This window comes from Meriones unguiculatus, chromosome 16 (genome assembly GCF_030254825.1).
Source record: "Meriones unguiculatus strain TT.TT164.6M chromosome 16, Bangor_MerUng_6.1, whole genome shotgun sequence".
NCBI classification, from domain to species: domain Eukaryota; kingdom Metazoa; phylum Chordata; class Mammalia; order Rodentia; family Muridae; genus Meriones; species Meriones unguiculatus.
The window spans coordinates 56,316,621-56,333,266 of NC_083363.1; the positions used below are offsets into that span (position 1 = coordinate 56,316,621).

General features: G+C 45.3%; 1 protein-coding gene across 17 annotated transcripts in view; it reads left to right on the forward strand.

The window, feature by feature from the left end:
* The window catches only part of Dst (dystonin), a 405,488-nt gene that overhangs the window by 96,729 nt on the left and 292,113 nt on the right, over positions 1 to 16,646 (forward strand). For 10 of the 17 annotated variants that reach the window (XM_060369832.1, XM_060369829.1, XM_060369837.1 and 7 more), the window contains one exon: positions 68 to 275. In XM_060369832.1, coding sequence (XP_060225815.1) covers positions 68 to 275 — 208 coding nt within the window. Of the gene's footprint in view, positions 1 to 67; positions 276 to 6,055; positions 6,372 to 16,646 lie in introns of those variants that run through there. The other 7 variants (XM_060369838.1, XM_060369839.1, XM_060369841.1 and 4 more) reach the window with 3 other exon arrangements.

A 16,646-nucleotide genomic window follows, 5' to 3' on the forward strand; every position in this document is an offset into this window, starting at 1 on the left:
CGCTGGTGAGTGATGCCCGTTTGTGAGTGTTCTGTCGCTAATGCTTTTCCTGTGTCATCCTCCTCAGAGCTCGGGGAACGTGTCCTACCGCTGTTCTATGTCCTCCTCTGCGGATTTTTCTGATGAGGATGATTTCAGCCAGAAATCTGGCTCAGCATCTCCAGCTCCCGGAGACACCTTACCCTGGAATTTGCCTAAACATGAGAGGTCCAAAAGAAAGATTCAAGGGGGCTCCGTGCTGGACCCGGCTGAAAGGGCTGTGCTTCGGATAGCAGGTAAGAGGGGGAGGGGATGGAGCGGAGACCAGGGTGGCAGAAATTCACCCATCTGTTCCCTGGCGAGGTATCTGCACGCTGATGCGCCGGGCAGAAATGTGTCTCAGGTGGGGGAGGAAAAATGACCATGTTTACTTCATGGAGCGCTCTGCCTGCCTGCTCCGGTGACTAAGCTGTTTGGCTCTGCTTTCTGGTTGGATGAATCGATAGATTCTTAAAAGTAAGCAAATATTTACTGGTATCTGTGTTAAACTTCGCTGTTGATGCACACTAACCATCAAGGCAACCCCAGAGTACTTCCTGGAGTATTTGCTGGAAGCTGTAGAACAGCCTTCTTTTTTTTTTTTCTTTCTCTTTTTGCCCAAGGGCACTGAGGTACGAGCTACGCAGATCTAACTCAAGTCTCATGGTTTTTTGGTACCTAGAGTGCAGGGCATAACCCAGTAATTTGGATATCCTTATTATTTTTTAAATGTAGCCTTTCTGTGAGCGTCATGTGGCCATCGGTGGGTGCTTTGTGTCCTCAGTGTTTGTGAGGGGCCATCATGCGCTCTTGATTAATTAATACCAGTGTTTGTGTCCTGTGTGCGGGGTATTCCCTTGCATAGGCCGTGCAGGCTGAGCTGGAATGGATAGCTTGTTTCACCTACTTGTAAACTGAGAACACCAAGGAGAGCAGCCCACAGGCCCTGGTGTTCCAGTAGGTTTGTGCATATGTAGAGTAACGCAGACTGGCCTCCTGGGTAGACCGGGCTGCGTTCGCTTAACATTTTTTTTTTTTTTTGTTCTTTTTAGACATGGTAATGGGGCAGGCTGGACTGGGTCTGTCTCTGGAGATTCACTTACAAAGGCCAAAGGCCAGATGTTCAGGCCTGCTTCTTTCTCCCCTGCCCCCACTTGTGACTGGGCAGGAGTAGGGGCCTGTGCTCCCATAGTTTCTCTTGCTTTTGCTTCCCAGGTCATGTAAAAATTGGGGTTTTGTCTTCTTGGGTTCTGTGACCATCCCAGATTCAAGCCATCCAGGCGGCCTACGGAGAGATTCTCCACAGGGTCCCCACAGTGGGATTTTTTTTTTTTTTTACTTTATTTTGTTTTGATTTTAAGAAAAAACAAAAAACAAACAAACAAAAAAAACAAAAAACAAAAAACAGAGGTTGGCCAGTCCCTCTGTAGTCAGGGTTTCTGGGACAACAGCCTTGAGCTTCTTTTGGCTTCTGTCCGGAGATGCCTGCCGGTCTCACCCAGCCTTTGAGGAGGAGGAGGGGTGGAGCAGGAAAGGGAAGAGGAGGGAGGATGGAAACTGGGAGCCAAGTGAGAGTGAGGTGGTTAGGGCCTTGGCTTTTCTTACCGTCCCTTCAGTGTTTAGTTACTTGGGCCTGCCTCTATCTTGTGGAAAGTCCCCTGCGGCACTAACACTCAAGGGAGTGGAGGGGTGCTACCAGAAGCACACTTTGGCTCTGAAGAAGGAGGACATAGGGGAAGGGAATGTGTGTGCAAGCTGTTGATGCCCATGGCAAGCCTAGGACCTCAAAACAGGATGCATAGTCTGAGAGGTTCTGTGTTTGGTTTGGTTTTTGTGTTTCTTGAGACAGGGATTCGCTGTATAGCCTAAGCTGGCCTGGAACTCTTTATGTCCATCAGGGCAGCCTCAGACTCATAGAGAGCTGCCGGCTTCTGCCTCTTGAATGCTGGGATCAAAGCCAGGCACTGCCACACCTGGCTCTGTGTAGTTTTTGCTGGAGGTGGGTATTTTGTTTGAGTTTATGAGACGGAAGCAGGGTATGTGTTTGTCAGTGGTCATGTGATTGCATAAACTGGAACACGTGACCAGGCATATGTCATGGGAGTTGCTGTTACCCATCAGTGAGCACTGTAGGAGGGGCAGGCATGGGGGCACTGGGGACAGTAGTGGCACAGGACTGTAGACCCGAGAGCAGAGGCCACATGCTGTTCATTGTAAAATGTCCACCAAGTTTGAGATGGGTGACTGAGACCTCGAAGTTTCTGCTTTTAAAATAACACAGATTCTTCAAAAATAGAGCGCAGCAAAATTAACAGTGTACCGAATGGAAGCATGGAGGCATATTACTGCTTTTTAAAATGTTGGTAAATTATGTGTTTGCTATTCAAATCATAAACGATAATCCCACATGGAAGACGGAGGTGGAAGTCAGTCCACAGGTGCCATTTTAATCCCTCGTGTGACTGAATCACATATCCGGCTGGCCAGTGTTCCCCCGTGAGATGAGGGTGCAGTCTGTGCACCGGAACCTGACCGTGAGGGTAGTGTGAAAACACATCACTAAAATCACTGTGCTTGAAACTCAGCTCTTCGTTGAAAGAAAATGAGAAAGATGGAATGCTGTGTGGGAATGGCTAGAAGTTTGTGGTACTCAGTCTCAGTAGTAAAAGCGCTTAGCATGTTTCTTACGGTCATTAAAGTAGAGCTGTTTGTGAAGCCCTCCCCACCCCCAGCCACAAAGCCATGCGGGCTGTGGGATAACTTCATCCACACACGCTTATTGAGCTTCTGTAGTAAAACACAGAACATGGTTCTGCCTTTAAAAAGCCACAGCTTCTATGACAAACAAATGTGCTGCTGGACAGTGACAGCAAGCTTTGTGAGATTAGCTGTCATGGCTGGAAGCATCTAATATTAAAAGAACCCAGAGGAGTCTAATTGACCTGGGGGAGAAGGGAGATGTGGGAGGCTCCTCAGAGGCTTTTGAGAGGAAGTACCACTTGAGCTGAGATTAGAAGAGCTTGATAGAATTAAGATGACAGGGAAGGCCACTTCAAAGGGATAGGACTTGATGAACAAAAATAGGGGACTTGTTTAAATGTGGACTGTAAGTAGAGAGCGTAGCTGAGCACCGGGATTGGAGGGAATGGTAGAAACGACATTGGCGCTGGCGGGCAGGGCTGAGCCCCTGGGTCTACTCCCGCACTGATGTAATCAGGTTCGTGTTTTAGTAAGTCACTGGTGGTGGCGACGTGTTTCCGTTACTTTACAGATCTCTATCTATAGATAGCTCAGTGGTGGCGTACTAGCCTTGGTTATCAAAGGCCTCGGTTTGATGCTCAACACTGAGAAAAATGAAAGGCACTTTAGTGTTTACTGTGGCCTCGTTATATTAAAATCCGAAGGTATAGGGTATTCACTTTCTCTTGGGGTCACTGTGAGATCGGGTAATATGTGAAGAGGGGCTTTGTAATGCTTACTGTATGGATGCATTTTACACGTGAATAATATAGACCTGCTGTCTGTGGCTGTAGGGGATTGTCACTTGGGTTTTCTATCTTGAAGTTACATGTAAACACGCATGGTTTTTCAGTGGTAATGTTGTTTTAAAGGGAAAATTTTTAAAGTTAGGATTGGCTGATTGAAAGATCAGGTTCTGAACATATACCTTTGGATTAAATTTCTCATCTGTTACTGTCACCAAGTTGGTTGTTGCTGGTTTTTTTGTTGTTGTTTTTTGTTTTTCAAGACAGGGTTTCTCTGTGTAGCTCAGGCTGTTCTAGACTCCCTCTGTAGACCAGGCTGGCCTCAAACTCGCAGAGATCTGCCTGCCTCTGCCTCCTAAGTGCTGAGATTAAAGGCGTGCTCTTTCATGAGACAGGCTGTCATTCAGAAAAAGCTGTCTTGCCAGTGTGCTGAGGCTGACCCTGGATTCTGACCTCTTGCCTCCATCTCTCCAAAGCCGGGATCACAGACGTGCCCCACCATTGCCCATCTCTGGCTGTGCCTGACATGGACAATCACTGAACTTTTCTTTGTTCCAGTTTCTTAACTGAAGACTTCGGTGAAATATAGGCTAGAGACAGAGATATGTTAAATAGACATAGAGAATGCAAATCATTTTGCAAATTCTCTGCCACACGGAAGATACTCTATAAATAAGTGATAGCCATGTGCGAAATCAGGTGTCTTCTGAGCAGTTACAGGAACCTCACTTGAGGCCTGCAAGCACCCCCTGTAATAGGTACTGCGGGTTTCTCAGTTCATAAATTCCCTCAGCGAGTAGAAGCACCCCAAGGCCGTCAGCTACGATCTGGATTCAGGCGGTCTTGACTCCAAAGCTGCTCTGTTCTGCCTCCTCATGGATCGTACTGTTGCCTCCAGCATCTCCACCCGCTGTAGTGGTTTCAAGATTGCTTGGGGCAAAGGCTAGACCCCAGATGCTATTACTTCTGCTCATTTTGACTGGCTCTTTAAGTAGACAGTTTAAAGAACACTAAAAGACGTGTTTACTGTATCCGTAAATCTGGATGCTGTTGTGTGTCATTTTCTGATGAATGAAGACTCAGACTTTCCCTTCAGTGACTGTCCTGTGTATTCAGAGAGGCCCACGCCTGAGTGTGGAGTAGAAATGGGAGCTAGTTGCTAACTCTTCATTTCAGGGAGTTTTCCCAAGGTCACTTCATAAGCAAGTGCACATGAACGGCGTATTCCGTTTTATTCATATGCAGGGATCAAACTCAGAACATAGACCAGTGATCAGGCTAGAGAAGGGAGAGGAGGTCTTGCTTTATTTGGGGAAATAAAAGCAGGTCGATTTCTGGGAGGAGTTAACTGCCCTGATTCTAACAAAATTCCCTTTTCTAGTATGCTTCTTTCTCATATAGAGTTAATAGAAAATGGTTCCAATTCCACAACATTAAATGTCAACAGAGAGTCAAGGGGGAGAGGCCAGAATATGCTGGAAATAGGGGATGGGAGCTTTAGGGAGCAATGTCATGTATCGAGAAGGCCATTAGTTGAGTGGGTTTTCTAAGAATGAAAACGTGCTAGGAAAAAGTTAAAAAACCCATTTACCCTCAGAACTTCATTTAGGGGACTGCAGAGGTGGCTTATAGGTTGAGGATGCTGGCTGCTCCTGCAGAGGACCCGGGTTCAATTCCCAGAAACCACAGGGCAGCTCATACCTGTCTATAACCCAGCTCCAAGTCATACGTACGAACGAGCCGAACACCAGTGCACATAAAACAAAAATAAATTCTATAAAAAAGGACTTGATTCAGGTTCTGTTACCATCTGCCTTTCCCCAGAAAGAGAAAGTTGCTTGCTGGTGGCCCACAGCGAGGATCCAGGATTCCATCCACAGCCGCTGCACTCCAGTGTTCTGAAAAACAGCCACTGACATGCCTGAGGATCAGTTGGTTCATCTTGGGGTCTCTAAAAGTTACTTATTTTAGCATATGACGTATCAAACGTAAGAGAACCATCTCCGTTTTGTTCAGTGGACACTAGTACCGTGTGCAATGAATAATAAGAGGAGGAAGGACAAGGGTGACAATAATCTGGGCTGTGGTGAATCAGAATCCCTCCTAGAGTAGCAGCAGATGCGCCGGCAGGCTCTGGGGGGCAGAAGGGAGGGGCCGCTGGCTGGTCCTCAGCAGCGCTCACCCTGGCGGCGTTGTCAGGCCTCCACGGGCCCTGCCACCTCCAGGGGCCGCCAGGTCCGGCTGTCCCCTGGATGCGGGTCCATCCCCTCCGTGCCCGGTTACAGTGACCCGGTCCTCCCATGCCCTAAGATGGCCTGGGGAGAGTTCTGCCAACACGGCCCACGACTCCCTCTCCCAGAGGAGAGCTCCAGCCCCCTCAGCAGGGACAAGACGCGGGGCTTTGTTTCCCCGGCACCTGTTGTGGGTCCCAAATAGAAACGGAGCTGGGACCAGCGGCGGGCGGTGGGCGGGCCGGAGGGCGGTGCCGGAGCCCGGCGCTGCCGCTCCTCCTCCCGGGCGGGCGTCTGCGGCGCAGCCGGGAGATGCCGCAGAAGCGCGGCGCATCCCGGCGGGGCAGCGCCGTCCTCCGCAGCGCCGTGGCCCGGGGCGCAGGGTCAGGAGGCTGCCCGCCCCGAGCCACCGCCCGCTGCACCCCGAGGCCTTCCCTGGGGCCGCCGCCCCGGGCCTGCCGCCGCGCTATCCCTTCAGCCCGGGGTTGCTGACGCCTCCTCCTGGGTCACGGGCCCACGGGCGCGGCCAGCCCCTCGGACCCCGGCATGGCGGGGTACCTTTCCCCAGCAGCCTACCTGTACGTGGAGGAGCAGGAGTACCTCCAGGCCTATGAGGACGTCCTGGAGAGGTACAAAGGTACGAGTCCCTGCGCCGGGCTATGCAGCGGGGCAGGGCCCATGGGAACCGCTACCTCTCCCAAATAAGAGCCATCCCCGCGTGGGCACAAGTAAACAGCAGCCTGAACCAGCCCTGGGGACCGCCAGGTGCTCTGATGGAATCTTTTACCCCAGAGCAGGGCTGGGTGGGTGAGGGTTCGGAGACGCCCTAGGGTAGGCGGTGGAATGGAGGGCGGGGGAGGTCTGTTTCCAAGAAGCACTTTGCGTTTTTTCTTTCCCTTTGTAGAAGCTCTTAAGCGTCAAGCATTGCCATAATTCTCCCTGGGAGAGTTGGATGCCATTACCACTCTGTGAGATTTCCAAGCCCGGCTGCTCCTTCCTGGCGGAGGCTTGGCCAGCCTGTAAAGGCTCTTGTATTCTTGAGCACACCGCCGGCGCATTGCTGTTCTCAAAAAATTGTATTTATTTTTAAAAAGTTTATCGCGCGTGATTCTGTTATAATTCTGATGCAGTCCAAAACGATTTCCTATCATTATAAAAGGAAGACTTTTATCAGAGAGTTGGCTGTACATTTAAATGCAAAGAAGTCTGTTTGGAGATGCTTTTCTGCCGATCGTTTACGTCCAGGAAATTTCATGTCAACTTGATTATCGTGGATATCTAAGCATTTTGATTACTTTAACTTTAAAGCTAAATACATTAGCCAAAATAGAAATTGCACTTCCCCATGTGGAGTCTTTCTGTCTCTTGAAGTGTATTTTTTAAGTCTGCATAGACCAATGCTATTGTGACTCGAGACACAATCATGTTCACATATTTGTGAAGATGGCTCACAGATGTGCGTGAAATATTAATAATGGTTTTTCATATGATGGACCCAAGCGCATCTTTTTAATGTTCTTTTAGGGTTGAGTAACTCAATTTCTGCAAATTAAAGAAAACGCATATAGTTTTCTGTTACTAACATGAGTCCAAAACTGAATAACAAAAATTTCAAGCTCCCTAAAGCCTGGAGTTTTCCTACAATTGTGTTTTGCCCCTTTCTAGAGTGAGTTCTATACCTGGGAGTCTTAGACTTTGCATATCATAACTAGAATTCCTTTGTGCCAAGGCTCTTTTGTGGATAACAGCACTCTGAGCAAGCAGAGTGATATTTTAAGCTAGCTTGTGTCTGTCGGTTGCTTGTACGTGTGCTGTGCTGAGGTTTGCTTCTGTTCTTCCTACTCAGTTGCCTACAGAGAGTTAGAAATGAGAAATAGTGCAATACAGGCCTGTAACATGTACCCTTAGGAGAAAATATAGTTTTTAATTTTCTGGTGGGGGGAGGTCCAGTCAAATTCAACATCAGTGATAAGTTGGTAAGTTCAGGTAGTGGAAAAGTATAGTTGGAATTGAGGAAACAGGCCTGTTTGAAGGTCGTCTTACTTGCCCTGGTGAGTGACTGAAAACTAAATGTATGTGACCACTCGACATCTCCCAGGTCTCCGTTCTGACACTCATCTGACTGCCCGAAATGCACTCAGATATAAACTGAAGACATTTTGCCCAAGATTTCACACACACACACACACACACACACACACACACACACACACACACACAGTGTCCAGGGGCTATTTCCCCCATTCTTTGTGGTTTTGAAATGCTTAGGTCATCAAACTGTGCTTGGCTGTACAGATGTTCTGACTTTCACTTAGTCCTGGAGAGGAAAACAGGCCCACTGGCCAGGGTATTCTATGAAAAGCTGGAGACCTGGAGGGCCCACTGTTTCCTGATGTGTTTGGAAGCCGGTTTTGATTTCCCATCAGTGACCAATACGATGACTTCACTACCATACTTATTATCCCAGTGGCTCCCTGTAGGGGCTGATCTAATTAGAAAAGAATTGTCTGCTTTGAATAGGGAGTGCCAGTCTGCAGAACTTTCCAAGTTCAGTTTTTTGAAATAATGCATTGTCCAACACATTTTATGTTCCGGTTTGAAGAGAGGGCGTTGTTGATCTTTATCTCTGTCAAAGTCCTTGGTTACGGAGTGCGTTTGCTCTCATTCGCAGTGTGGCTAGGCTGCCATGTGTAATGCCCAGCTGTTGGGTCGTGTAAGGGCGGGGCTGTTGTCAAAGTGTAGAATTACAGTAATCGATAATGTTCAGAGTTAGGAGAACTAGGTTGGAAGCTGGGGGCTTCGCTCTGCACAGTCCCCAGGCGGCCTTGGAAGGTCTTCACACCAGGCCCTCCCGGGCAAGACGTAGTGGCGAGCTAGCTCTGGTTTACACGGCATGCTCTATTCCTGTGTGTGACTTTGGTCCTTTAAGTCGAGGTAAAAATAGGCAACTGTTTACTGAACTAGAATAACACAGGGATTTATTTGCTGCAAAGAAGGGTGCAGCGGTCTGGATCATATTCTCATCTGGTTATTTGTAAAATAGATTCAGAGTCAAAACATTCCTGGTCAAAATATTCCTGAATTAAAAAATTTGGTTTTTTTTCATTTGGTAACAAATCAGAGTGAATAAAGGCATTAAAAAAAAAAAACCAACAAAGCATAATCCTTTAATATTGTTTATATTAGGAATTGCTCATGCCAGTGCCTTTCTATCTATAGTACATTATTCAATATAGTCCCTGTATGGTACAGAATATTTTTAGCAGCTTAGTATAAAAGATAGAGTGAGCTCATCTTCATCAAGTGTGGTGAAATTAACTGGCATACCGTTATAAATGAGTCTTTAGCTGGCTGTCACGTTACTCTGTGAAGTGCCACTGCTTGAGTTGTCGTTGATCCTGTTTCCTGTTTTCCCAACACGGATACTTTTGTATGATGTTAAGTGTGAAAATAATTAACCTGAATGATTCCGTTTTATTCTGTGTATTTTTTTTTTTTTTACTTAATTGTGTGTGCAGTGTGTGTGTGTGTGCATTGATGTGTATACATGCGATGTGTGCATTTATGTGTGTGTATGTGTGTGTGTGTGTGTGACAGGTATGTGGAGGTGTGAGGTCAGGTCAGAGAACAGCTTTGGGGAGGAGTCAGTTCTTTCTTCCACCCTGTTGAGGCAGGCTCTCCCTGTGCACTGTGCGGCCCACTGCAGGCGAGCTGGGTGACTGAATTTCTGCTCATTCTCTCAGCTGCCTACCATTGTGCCATAGGGCCACCAGAGCACAGATGTGTGGTATGGCATCTGGCCTTTTCTTCATTTATATTTTTGTTCTTTGAGACTTCATACAATGTACTTTTATCACACTCTTTTCCATCCCCAAACTTCCCCCACATCTGGCTTTTTATGCGGGTTCTGGGGATCATACCCAGGTTGTTTGGCTCTTGCAGCAGCATGTTATCAGCTGAGCCACCTTGCCAGTCCCTGCTCTGTATATTTTAGAATTAATTTGAAAATGTCAAAATTTCTTGGTCTAACACAGTGATTCTTCCAGTGTGTGGAATTTATTAGCTGTCCCACAACTGTAGTGGGACTATTATTCTCTGTGAAAGTTGGTGGACAATTTGGTTATTTACCTATAGCATTGCTAAGAAAACCATATATCTATCTATCTATCTATCTACTATCTATCTAATGTTTCGGTTTTTTTAGAGACAGGGCTTTCTTTCTTGTAGCCTTGCTTGCCCTGTAACTCTTTGGCTTCAAACTTCTAGAGATCCACCTGCTTCTGCCTCCCAAGTGCTGGGATTAAAGGCGTGCACCACCACTGCCGGCAGAAAACCTTTCATTTTATTTATTTGGACCATGAAGTAAGCAAGAGTACAATAGTTTTCATTTTCAGTTTGGTTTCGCCATCTTAGGAAGACATGTGATTGATTGGTAAATATCTTCACTTTTCTGGAGACTGGTTCTGGAGACCGGCAAGGTGACTGTTAGGGCGAATGTGTGGGGAAGTTCCATTTGGTGATGATCTTGCTTAGCAGTTTTCAGATGGCTTCAGGATCCTTCAAACCTTGATTTCAGATTTCCCATGTTCATGGAATACACTCATGTAAGACATGAACCCTATTCTACACCATAATAATGTAACACTGAGTTAGTTAGTCTGTGTTTTGTTTTTGTTTTTTTTTTAATGGGTTTAATTTGTTGTGTGTTCCTTGAGATGAGCTGTTCCTGACAAATAGTAGGTGACAGTGCTTACCTAAATAGCTCCCACCCCTCTTAGGTTCCAAGACCTTCAGGCAGGTCAGGGCAACAAAGTATCTCCATTTGCCTGAAGGGACACAGACTTTTATATTGCTACTTGGCTATTTAGAATCTATTATGTGCTCACTTAATAGTTACAATGTGATTGCTACCCTTCCAGCCCTGTGTTTTGGGTTTCATCTGTAAACCACCTCTATCTGCAAGTAAGAAAATGTAGAGTTTTTATTGTTTGTTTTCGAGGCTGACTCCATCTACTGCCATAAACAAAATTGAAGTTATGGTTGTAAAGAATAAGGAAAGATGGCTACTGGCTTTTACAGCTGCCAGTGTCTGGCTCCCAGGATGTCTGTGTTAAGTTGGAAACTTGAAGTCTGGCTGCATCTTAACAACTGTAACACAGTATGTTAGACTTCAGCAGAGTTTGTGGAACCATATGAAAGCGTCATTGGATCTGAGGATCTTTTAAGTGCAATAAAAATGTTATAACAGGGATTAAAGCAGCAGTTTTCACTCAGTGACTAGTATTTAAATTGGTCAGAGAACTTGTTTATTGCTTTTCAACATAAGAATGCATATTAGTTCAGGAGTGTAAGGCCCTATTAGATTTTGTTAATAAATGTAACTTTAAACTCCCACTGTCCTACTGGTGCTGTTTTAGTTTCTTTTGTACTGGCTTAACTGTCAGGTTCTTCAAAAAGAAAGCTTCATGCTTTTAAGAACTGTTAGGTCCTTTGTTTACTTTTGGGCAGTTTGGCAATGCTTACTTTCTGGCTCAACAATTTTATTTGGGCAGTGACAACAAGAAGTGATGAGAACAATTTACTGCCTCATTGTTGTTTTACAGTGAGGCAATGAAACTCTTGTCTTTCTGCCTCTGGGTCTGATGGGTCCCAGGAGCTGGTCTGTATGAGGAGCTGGAGCGTTGGACCAAAGCCTCATCATGAAATTGGAGATTATGAAAACATCTGAAGTCATGGAGGCTGCACACAGATGGAATGTCAGGCTGTCTGTTCAGTTGACTTTAGTTCCATAGCTGAGTATGAAATGGAGAGCGTGCAGCACAGTCCTTGACTTTCTACCATGTAACACACTGCAAATGAGAGGGTGATTTATTTAGAATGCTTATGATTTCTTATGAATGGAAAAGAACCCAGGGCTGCCTCTGTGATAGGCATGGGTGCTTCTCTGTGTACAGACTTTGAAGACAAAATAGGATGGACTTCTCTCTCAGTTTCTCAGCCCTTAGTAATCCTATGATTATGTTCTCCCTGCTTCTAAAGATGAGGCTCAGTCATGGTGAAGTTTGGCATTGCTTCTTCAAGTGAATGAGCACGCAGCCCTGCCCCCCTGCTCTCCTGAGTGGTGGCTGCCTGCCTTTCTGCGTGCTTGTGGAGGGCAGAGGTCCATCTCCGGGGTCCTCTGGTGCTATCTATCTTGTTTTTGTGAGCCTCGGTCTCTCATTTCAGGCTGGAGTATTGTATTCAGCTGGGCTACTTGCTGGCTAGTAAGCTCCAGGAATCTCCATGTTTCCGCCCTGCCCAGCACAGGGATGAAGAGCTGCACTGTTGGGCCTGGCTTTTGATGTCCTCATGCTCTCGTGGTGTGCTGGTTAGCTTTTGTCAATTCTACACGAAATCGAAACACCTGAGAAGAAGGAATACTAGCTGAGGAATTGCCCCCATTATTGATTGCTTATTGATGGAGGAGGGCTCAGTTCACTGTAGGAAGTGCCACCCCTGAGAAGGTGGGCCTGGGTTGTAGCCAGAAAGCAAGCCAGGATGTGGTGGTCGTCTCTGCTTCAGTTCCTGTCTAGGTTCCTGTCTTGAGCTCCTGCCCTGGCTTCCCTCAATGATGGGGCTGTAATCCATAAATTAGACAGAGCCCCCTTTCCTCCATTGTTGATTTTGGTCTGTTTTTTGTTTGTTTATTTGTTTTAATCACAGCAGCAGAGAAACAGACGAGGGTACAAAACAAGTACATTATCCTACTGAGCCATCACCTCAACCCACAAGTGTGTGTCCCAGGGCAAATTTTATAAAGGACAAATGAGATGTTCCTCTTGGACAAGATGTAATTGTCAGGGAGGAATGAGAGGTATAGGGTAGCTGTGGGCATGATCTGAAGTCCACTGAGAAGGGAAGCGTGGTTGGAGGGAGGCGCGTGTTGGATCAGATAAGGAAGGATCACTTCTTTTGCTTTAATTTTATAGAATGGTAAATAAAAAATAAAAATATAGAATGCTCCTCAAGGGATGCCACATATTGGTTAAGTGTCAGCACTGTGGACAGTTGGATGGAAGAGAGGGAAGGGAGAAAGGTCCAGAAGCCTCTATAAAGTTATGATTTCTATACTAGGAATTTCTGGATCTCTAATTTCCATAGCGCACTACAAACATTGCCGTTTTAAAACAGAGGCTTCACGAAGTCAGCTTCTCAGAAATGGTATCTTCAGTGGCAGCATGTGCATTTGAATATTGAGTGTACATTTGATATAAACTGTGCATTTTCATTACCTTGACAAGTAAATGCTACAAAATAGTTTTATGGAAATGTTTTATTGAGAAACTGATTTTGAGTAAAACTAGAGCTCCTGAGGTATGTTAAATGGTATGAAATACCAATAGTTTAAAACATATAGAAGTTACTTCAATTAAAGTGCTAAGCACATTTAAGAGCTTGAACTATTTTATTTTAGCTGAATTATAGATTCTAATTGGATACCTATGAAAATGAGATAAAAGTTTAATACAACCTTTAATGTGTGTCTAGTATATATTTAGGTTGAAGGAGCGTTGAAAAGCATTAATTTTCGGTAAATGCCAACACTACGTGCGGCTGCTTTGATACATGCCCCAAATATTTCCTGGATAGAATTGTCCAAGAGAGTTGACAAAGTCTTGATTTTCTTTTTTCCTGGTGGGAGAAAATATTTCCAATGGACCCCAGTGCTAACCATCTTGTACAAAGCTACTATTGTGTCAGGGAATTAAAAACATGTTCTTATGTATTCAGCCTTTCAGTTTTCTGTGCTGTTCATGCCAGCGTGACTTCATGTATTCTTGGTTTTTAGCCTAAACGGTCCTTTGTAGCTTATTTATCCCTCGTTCAGCAGGGAAGATAAGAGTGAAATATCCCGACATTAGAGTGGTGGGCGGAGAATGCCCAAGGACACAAGTGTGTGGCTAGTCCTGGGCCAGGGATTAAAAAAAATTTTTTTCTCTCTTTCTTTCTTTTTTCTTCTCTTTCTTTCTTTCTTTCTTTCTTTCTTTCTTTCTTTCTTTCTTTCTTTCTTTCTTTCTTTCTCTCTTTCTCTCTTTCTCTCTTTCTCTCTTTCTCTCTTTCTTTCTCTCTCTTTTTGTTTTCTTTCTTTCTTGAACAGATTTCAGTTTAAGGAAATAAGCAGAAAAAATACCTTTGCGAATGCTGTCCTGGCTTCTCCAAAGTTTGCTCTGTTGACATGTATCATTACTTGTGTTATAACCGATGAGTTGATACCAATATCTTATTATCAGCTGTGAGCCACAGTTACAATAGTTTTTGTTCTGGGGCAGTTTGCGGTTCTGACAAATGTGTCTACCATCTCAATGATGCAGAATAGGTTTACTGCTTCAAAAAAAAAAAAAAAAAACTTACAAGGTCCTGACAACAGTGACCTTTTTACTTTCTCTCTTTTCGCCTTTTTTTAGAATTCGATATAGCTGGGACCATATGGAATATACCCTGTTCCTACCGGCACCTTTCACATTGTAATGTTCCCCGTATCTTTTGGGTTTTTCATTTGGTTTTGCCTTTTGAGACAGGATCTTAGCATGTAGCCCAGGCTGGCCTGGAACTTGTTACATCACCCAGCCTGGCCCTCAGACCCATGTTTCTCTTGGGCATTGGGGCGGCAGGTATGGGTTGCCAGGCACGGCATACCGTGTCTTTCACGGCCTAACATACCATCTTTGTTTTATTGCTGAGCAATCGTCCATTGTCTAATGTCTCATCACTTAAATCTGTTCAGCCAATGAAGGGTCTCTTCCTTGCTTCTCATTTTTATTTTCCTGAACATTTAAAAAAGCTTCTATAGAGCTTTATGTGTGTTTATGGCTTTAAGTGTGGATTTAAACTTTCAGGCCCTTTAGTTAGAGGAATGAACTTGGTAGGCAGTAAGGTATTTAGGTTTGTGAGAAACAGCTAATTTTTGTTCTAAAGTGGCTGGGCCATTTTCTGTTTGCACCAGCAGCGAATGAGGGTCTCTGTCGTTCCATGTCCACATCAGCAGTTGATGCTTGTCTTAATTTGACTGTGTTGCTGTGGCAAAGGCTGGATACGCCCTAAGAAAAAAAGAGGTCTGTTGTGGCTCATTGTTCTAACCCAAGTTGACACAGCCCCATCTGGCCTGTTTCTGGTGAGGGTCCATGCTGTCTCAGACAGTGGCAGAGCAGTGGGAAGGGAGAGCGTGAAATCGAGTGTCTGTGGGAGACCCTGTGTGAGAGCTCAGGGGAGGGGCCCAGTTTACCCAGTCGTTAATGAGGAGTCTGGCCCCATGGCCTGCCTGCAAGGGCTGCCCCTCCGGGCACCACTGCATTGGAGAATTCAACCTCCGCAGGATTATGTTCAAGCCTCAGTGATGCCATCACTCTTTCATATTGGTTTAAGTTTGCAGTTCATTAGCATATGATCCTGGGCTTCGTTTCTTACATCTACCAGCTCAGTGTGCGTCTCCTTTGAAGATGCGTCTGTTCCCCACTTTTCTTTGTGTGGGAGCGTGGGGCAGGACATCCGAGCACACCTGGGGACTTACTATGCTGGGTAGACTCTCATCTGGATGCGCTTCCACACAGCCTTCACTCCTTCACTTTTTTATTTTCTTGCTGCAGTGTTTGAAGAGATCTTCGCATCTGTCCTGGAAAGCAGTACTTTGCAATCATCGTGGTCCTTTTATATCCTAACCTCCTTTTGATGTCCCTCCTCTCCCCACCTCTCTGTGTGTATGTGAGGTGTGTGTGTGTGCGTGCGCGCGCGCACTTGTGCAGGTGGCACAGCTTTATGTGACAGTCAGAGAGGGTGTTGAGTGTCCTGCTGCATCATTCTCTACCGCGTTCCCTTGAAATACAGTCTCGTGAACCTGGAAAGAGACTGGCAGCCAGTAAACCTCAGTGCTCCCCTGTCCCTGTTGCCCACAGCATCAGCATCATAGGCCACACACAGCTTTTTATGTGGGTGCTTTGGATTTGAGTTTAAGTCCTCTTGTTTACCCAGCAGGCATTTCTATCCTCTGAGCCATCTCCTCAGCCCCCCTTTGATGGCTTTGCATGACTATTTTAGAGGTTTTATTATTTATTTTTTTTAAGTAAATAAGGCCTGCTTGTTTCTTTTATGTGGTCCCAGTGTTTTGTGTGCTGTGTATTATGTTTTGGCTAAGGACACTATGCATTGTGCCTCCTTCAGAGAGAGGGTGGGCTCAGAGCTCAGCATTCTGGCGGATTGCTCTGGTATCCACATAAGCGGCTGCAGCGGTTCAGACATCTAGTGAGTTGGCAGCTATGACGCTGTATAACACTTGAGTCTAAAATTAGTTGAACTGTTCTATTTTAAGGGTAGACTGAAGTTAGCAGTCCATGGCCTATGAAACATGTGAATGGTCACCTCTCAGGATACCGAGCTACTGCTTTTAAAGTGTAATCAGAAGTAGGGTTGGACAGAGGACAGCTGGCCTTGATTTTTGGAATGTTTCTGTTGCTGTGACTAGATCATAGTCTGAATACGTATGTGTACATAGGTGTACATAGATGTACATAGAGTCTTAAGAGCCCGGAGTCTGATGCTCTTGCCCCTTAAACTTGGTAATGCTTTTCAGTCAACCATCATGTTTGATTTATTTTAAAGAGCTGTGTCAAGACAGAGAACAATTCTGACAGTTTTCCTGTAACATGCTTGGCAGAACCCTAGCACGTAGGTTATTTCTCAGGGTTGGGGCTGCTCAAAAAAAGATGAACAATAAGCGAATTTTGGTTGTTCATTTTGTGATCTTTGTAGTAACATGTGACAAATGAGGATATTGAAAATAGTACAGTTAAAGCTTGAGTGAAGGCTAGGATTTTATTTTAATCATCTGCATTTAATACTTATTATTGCACATTGATTCCTTATTTATCTTACTTTATGT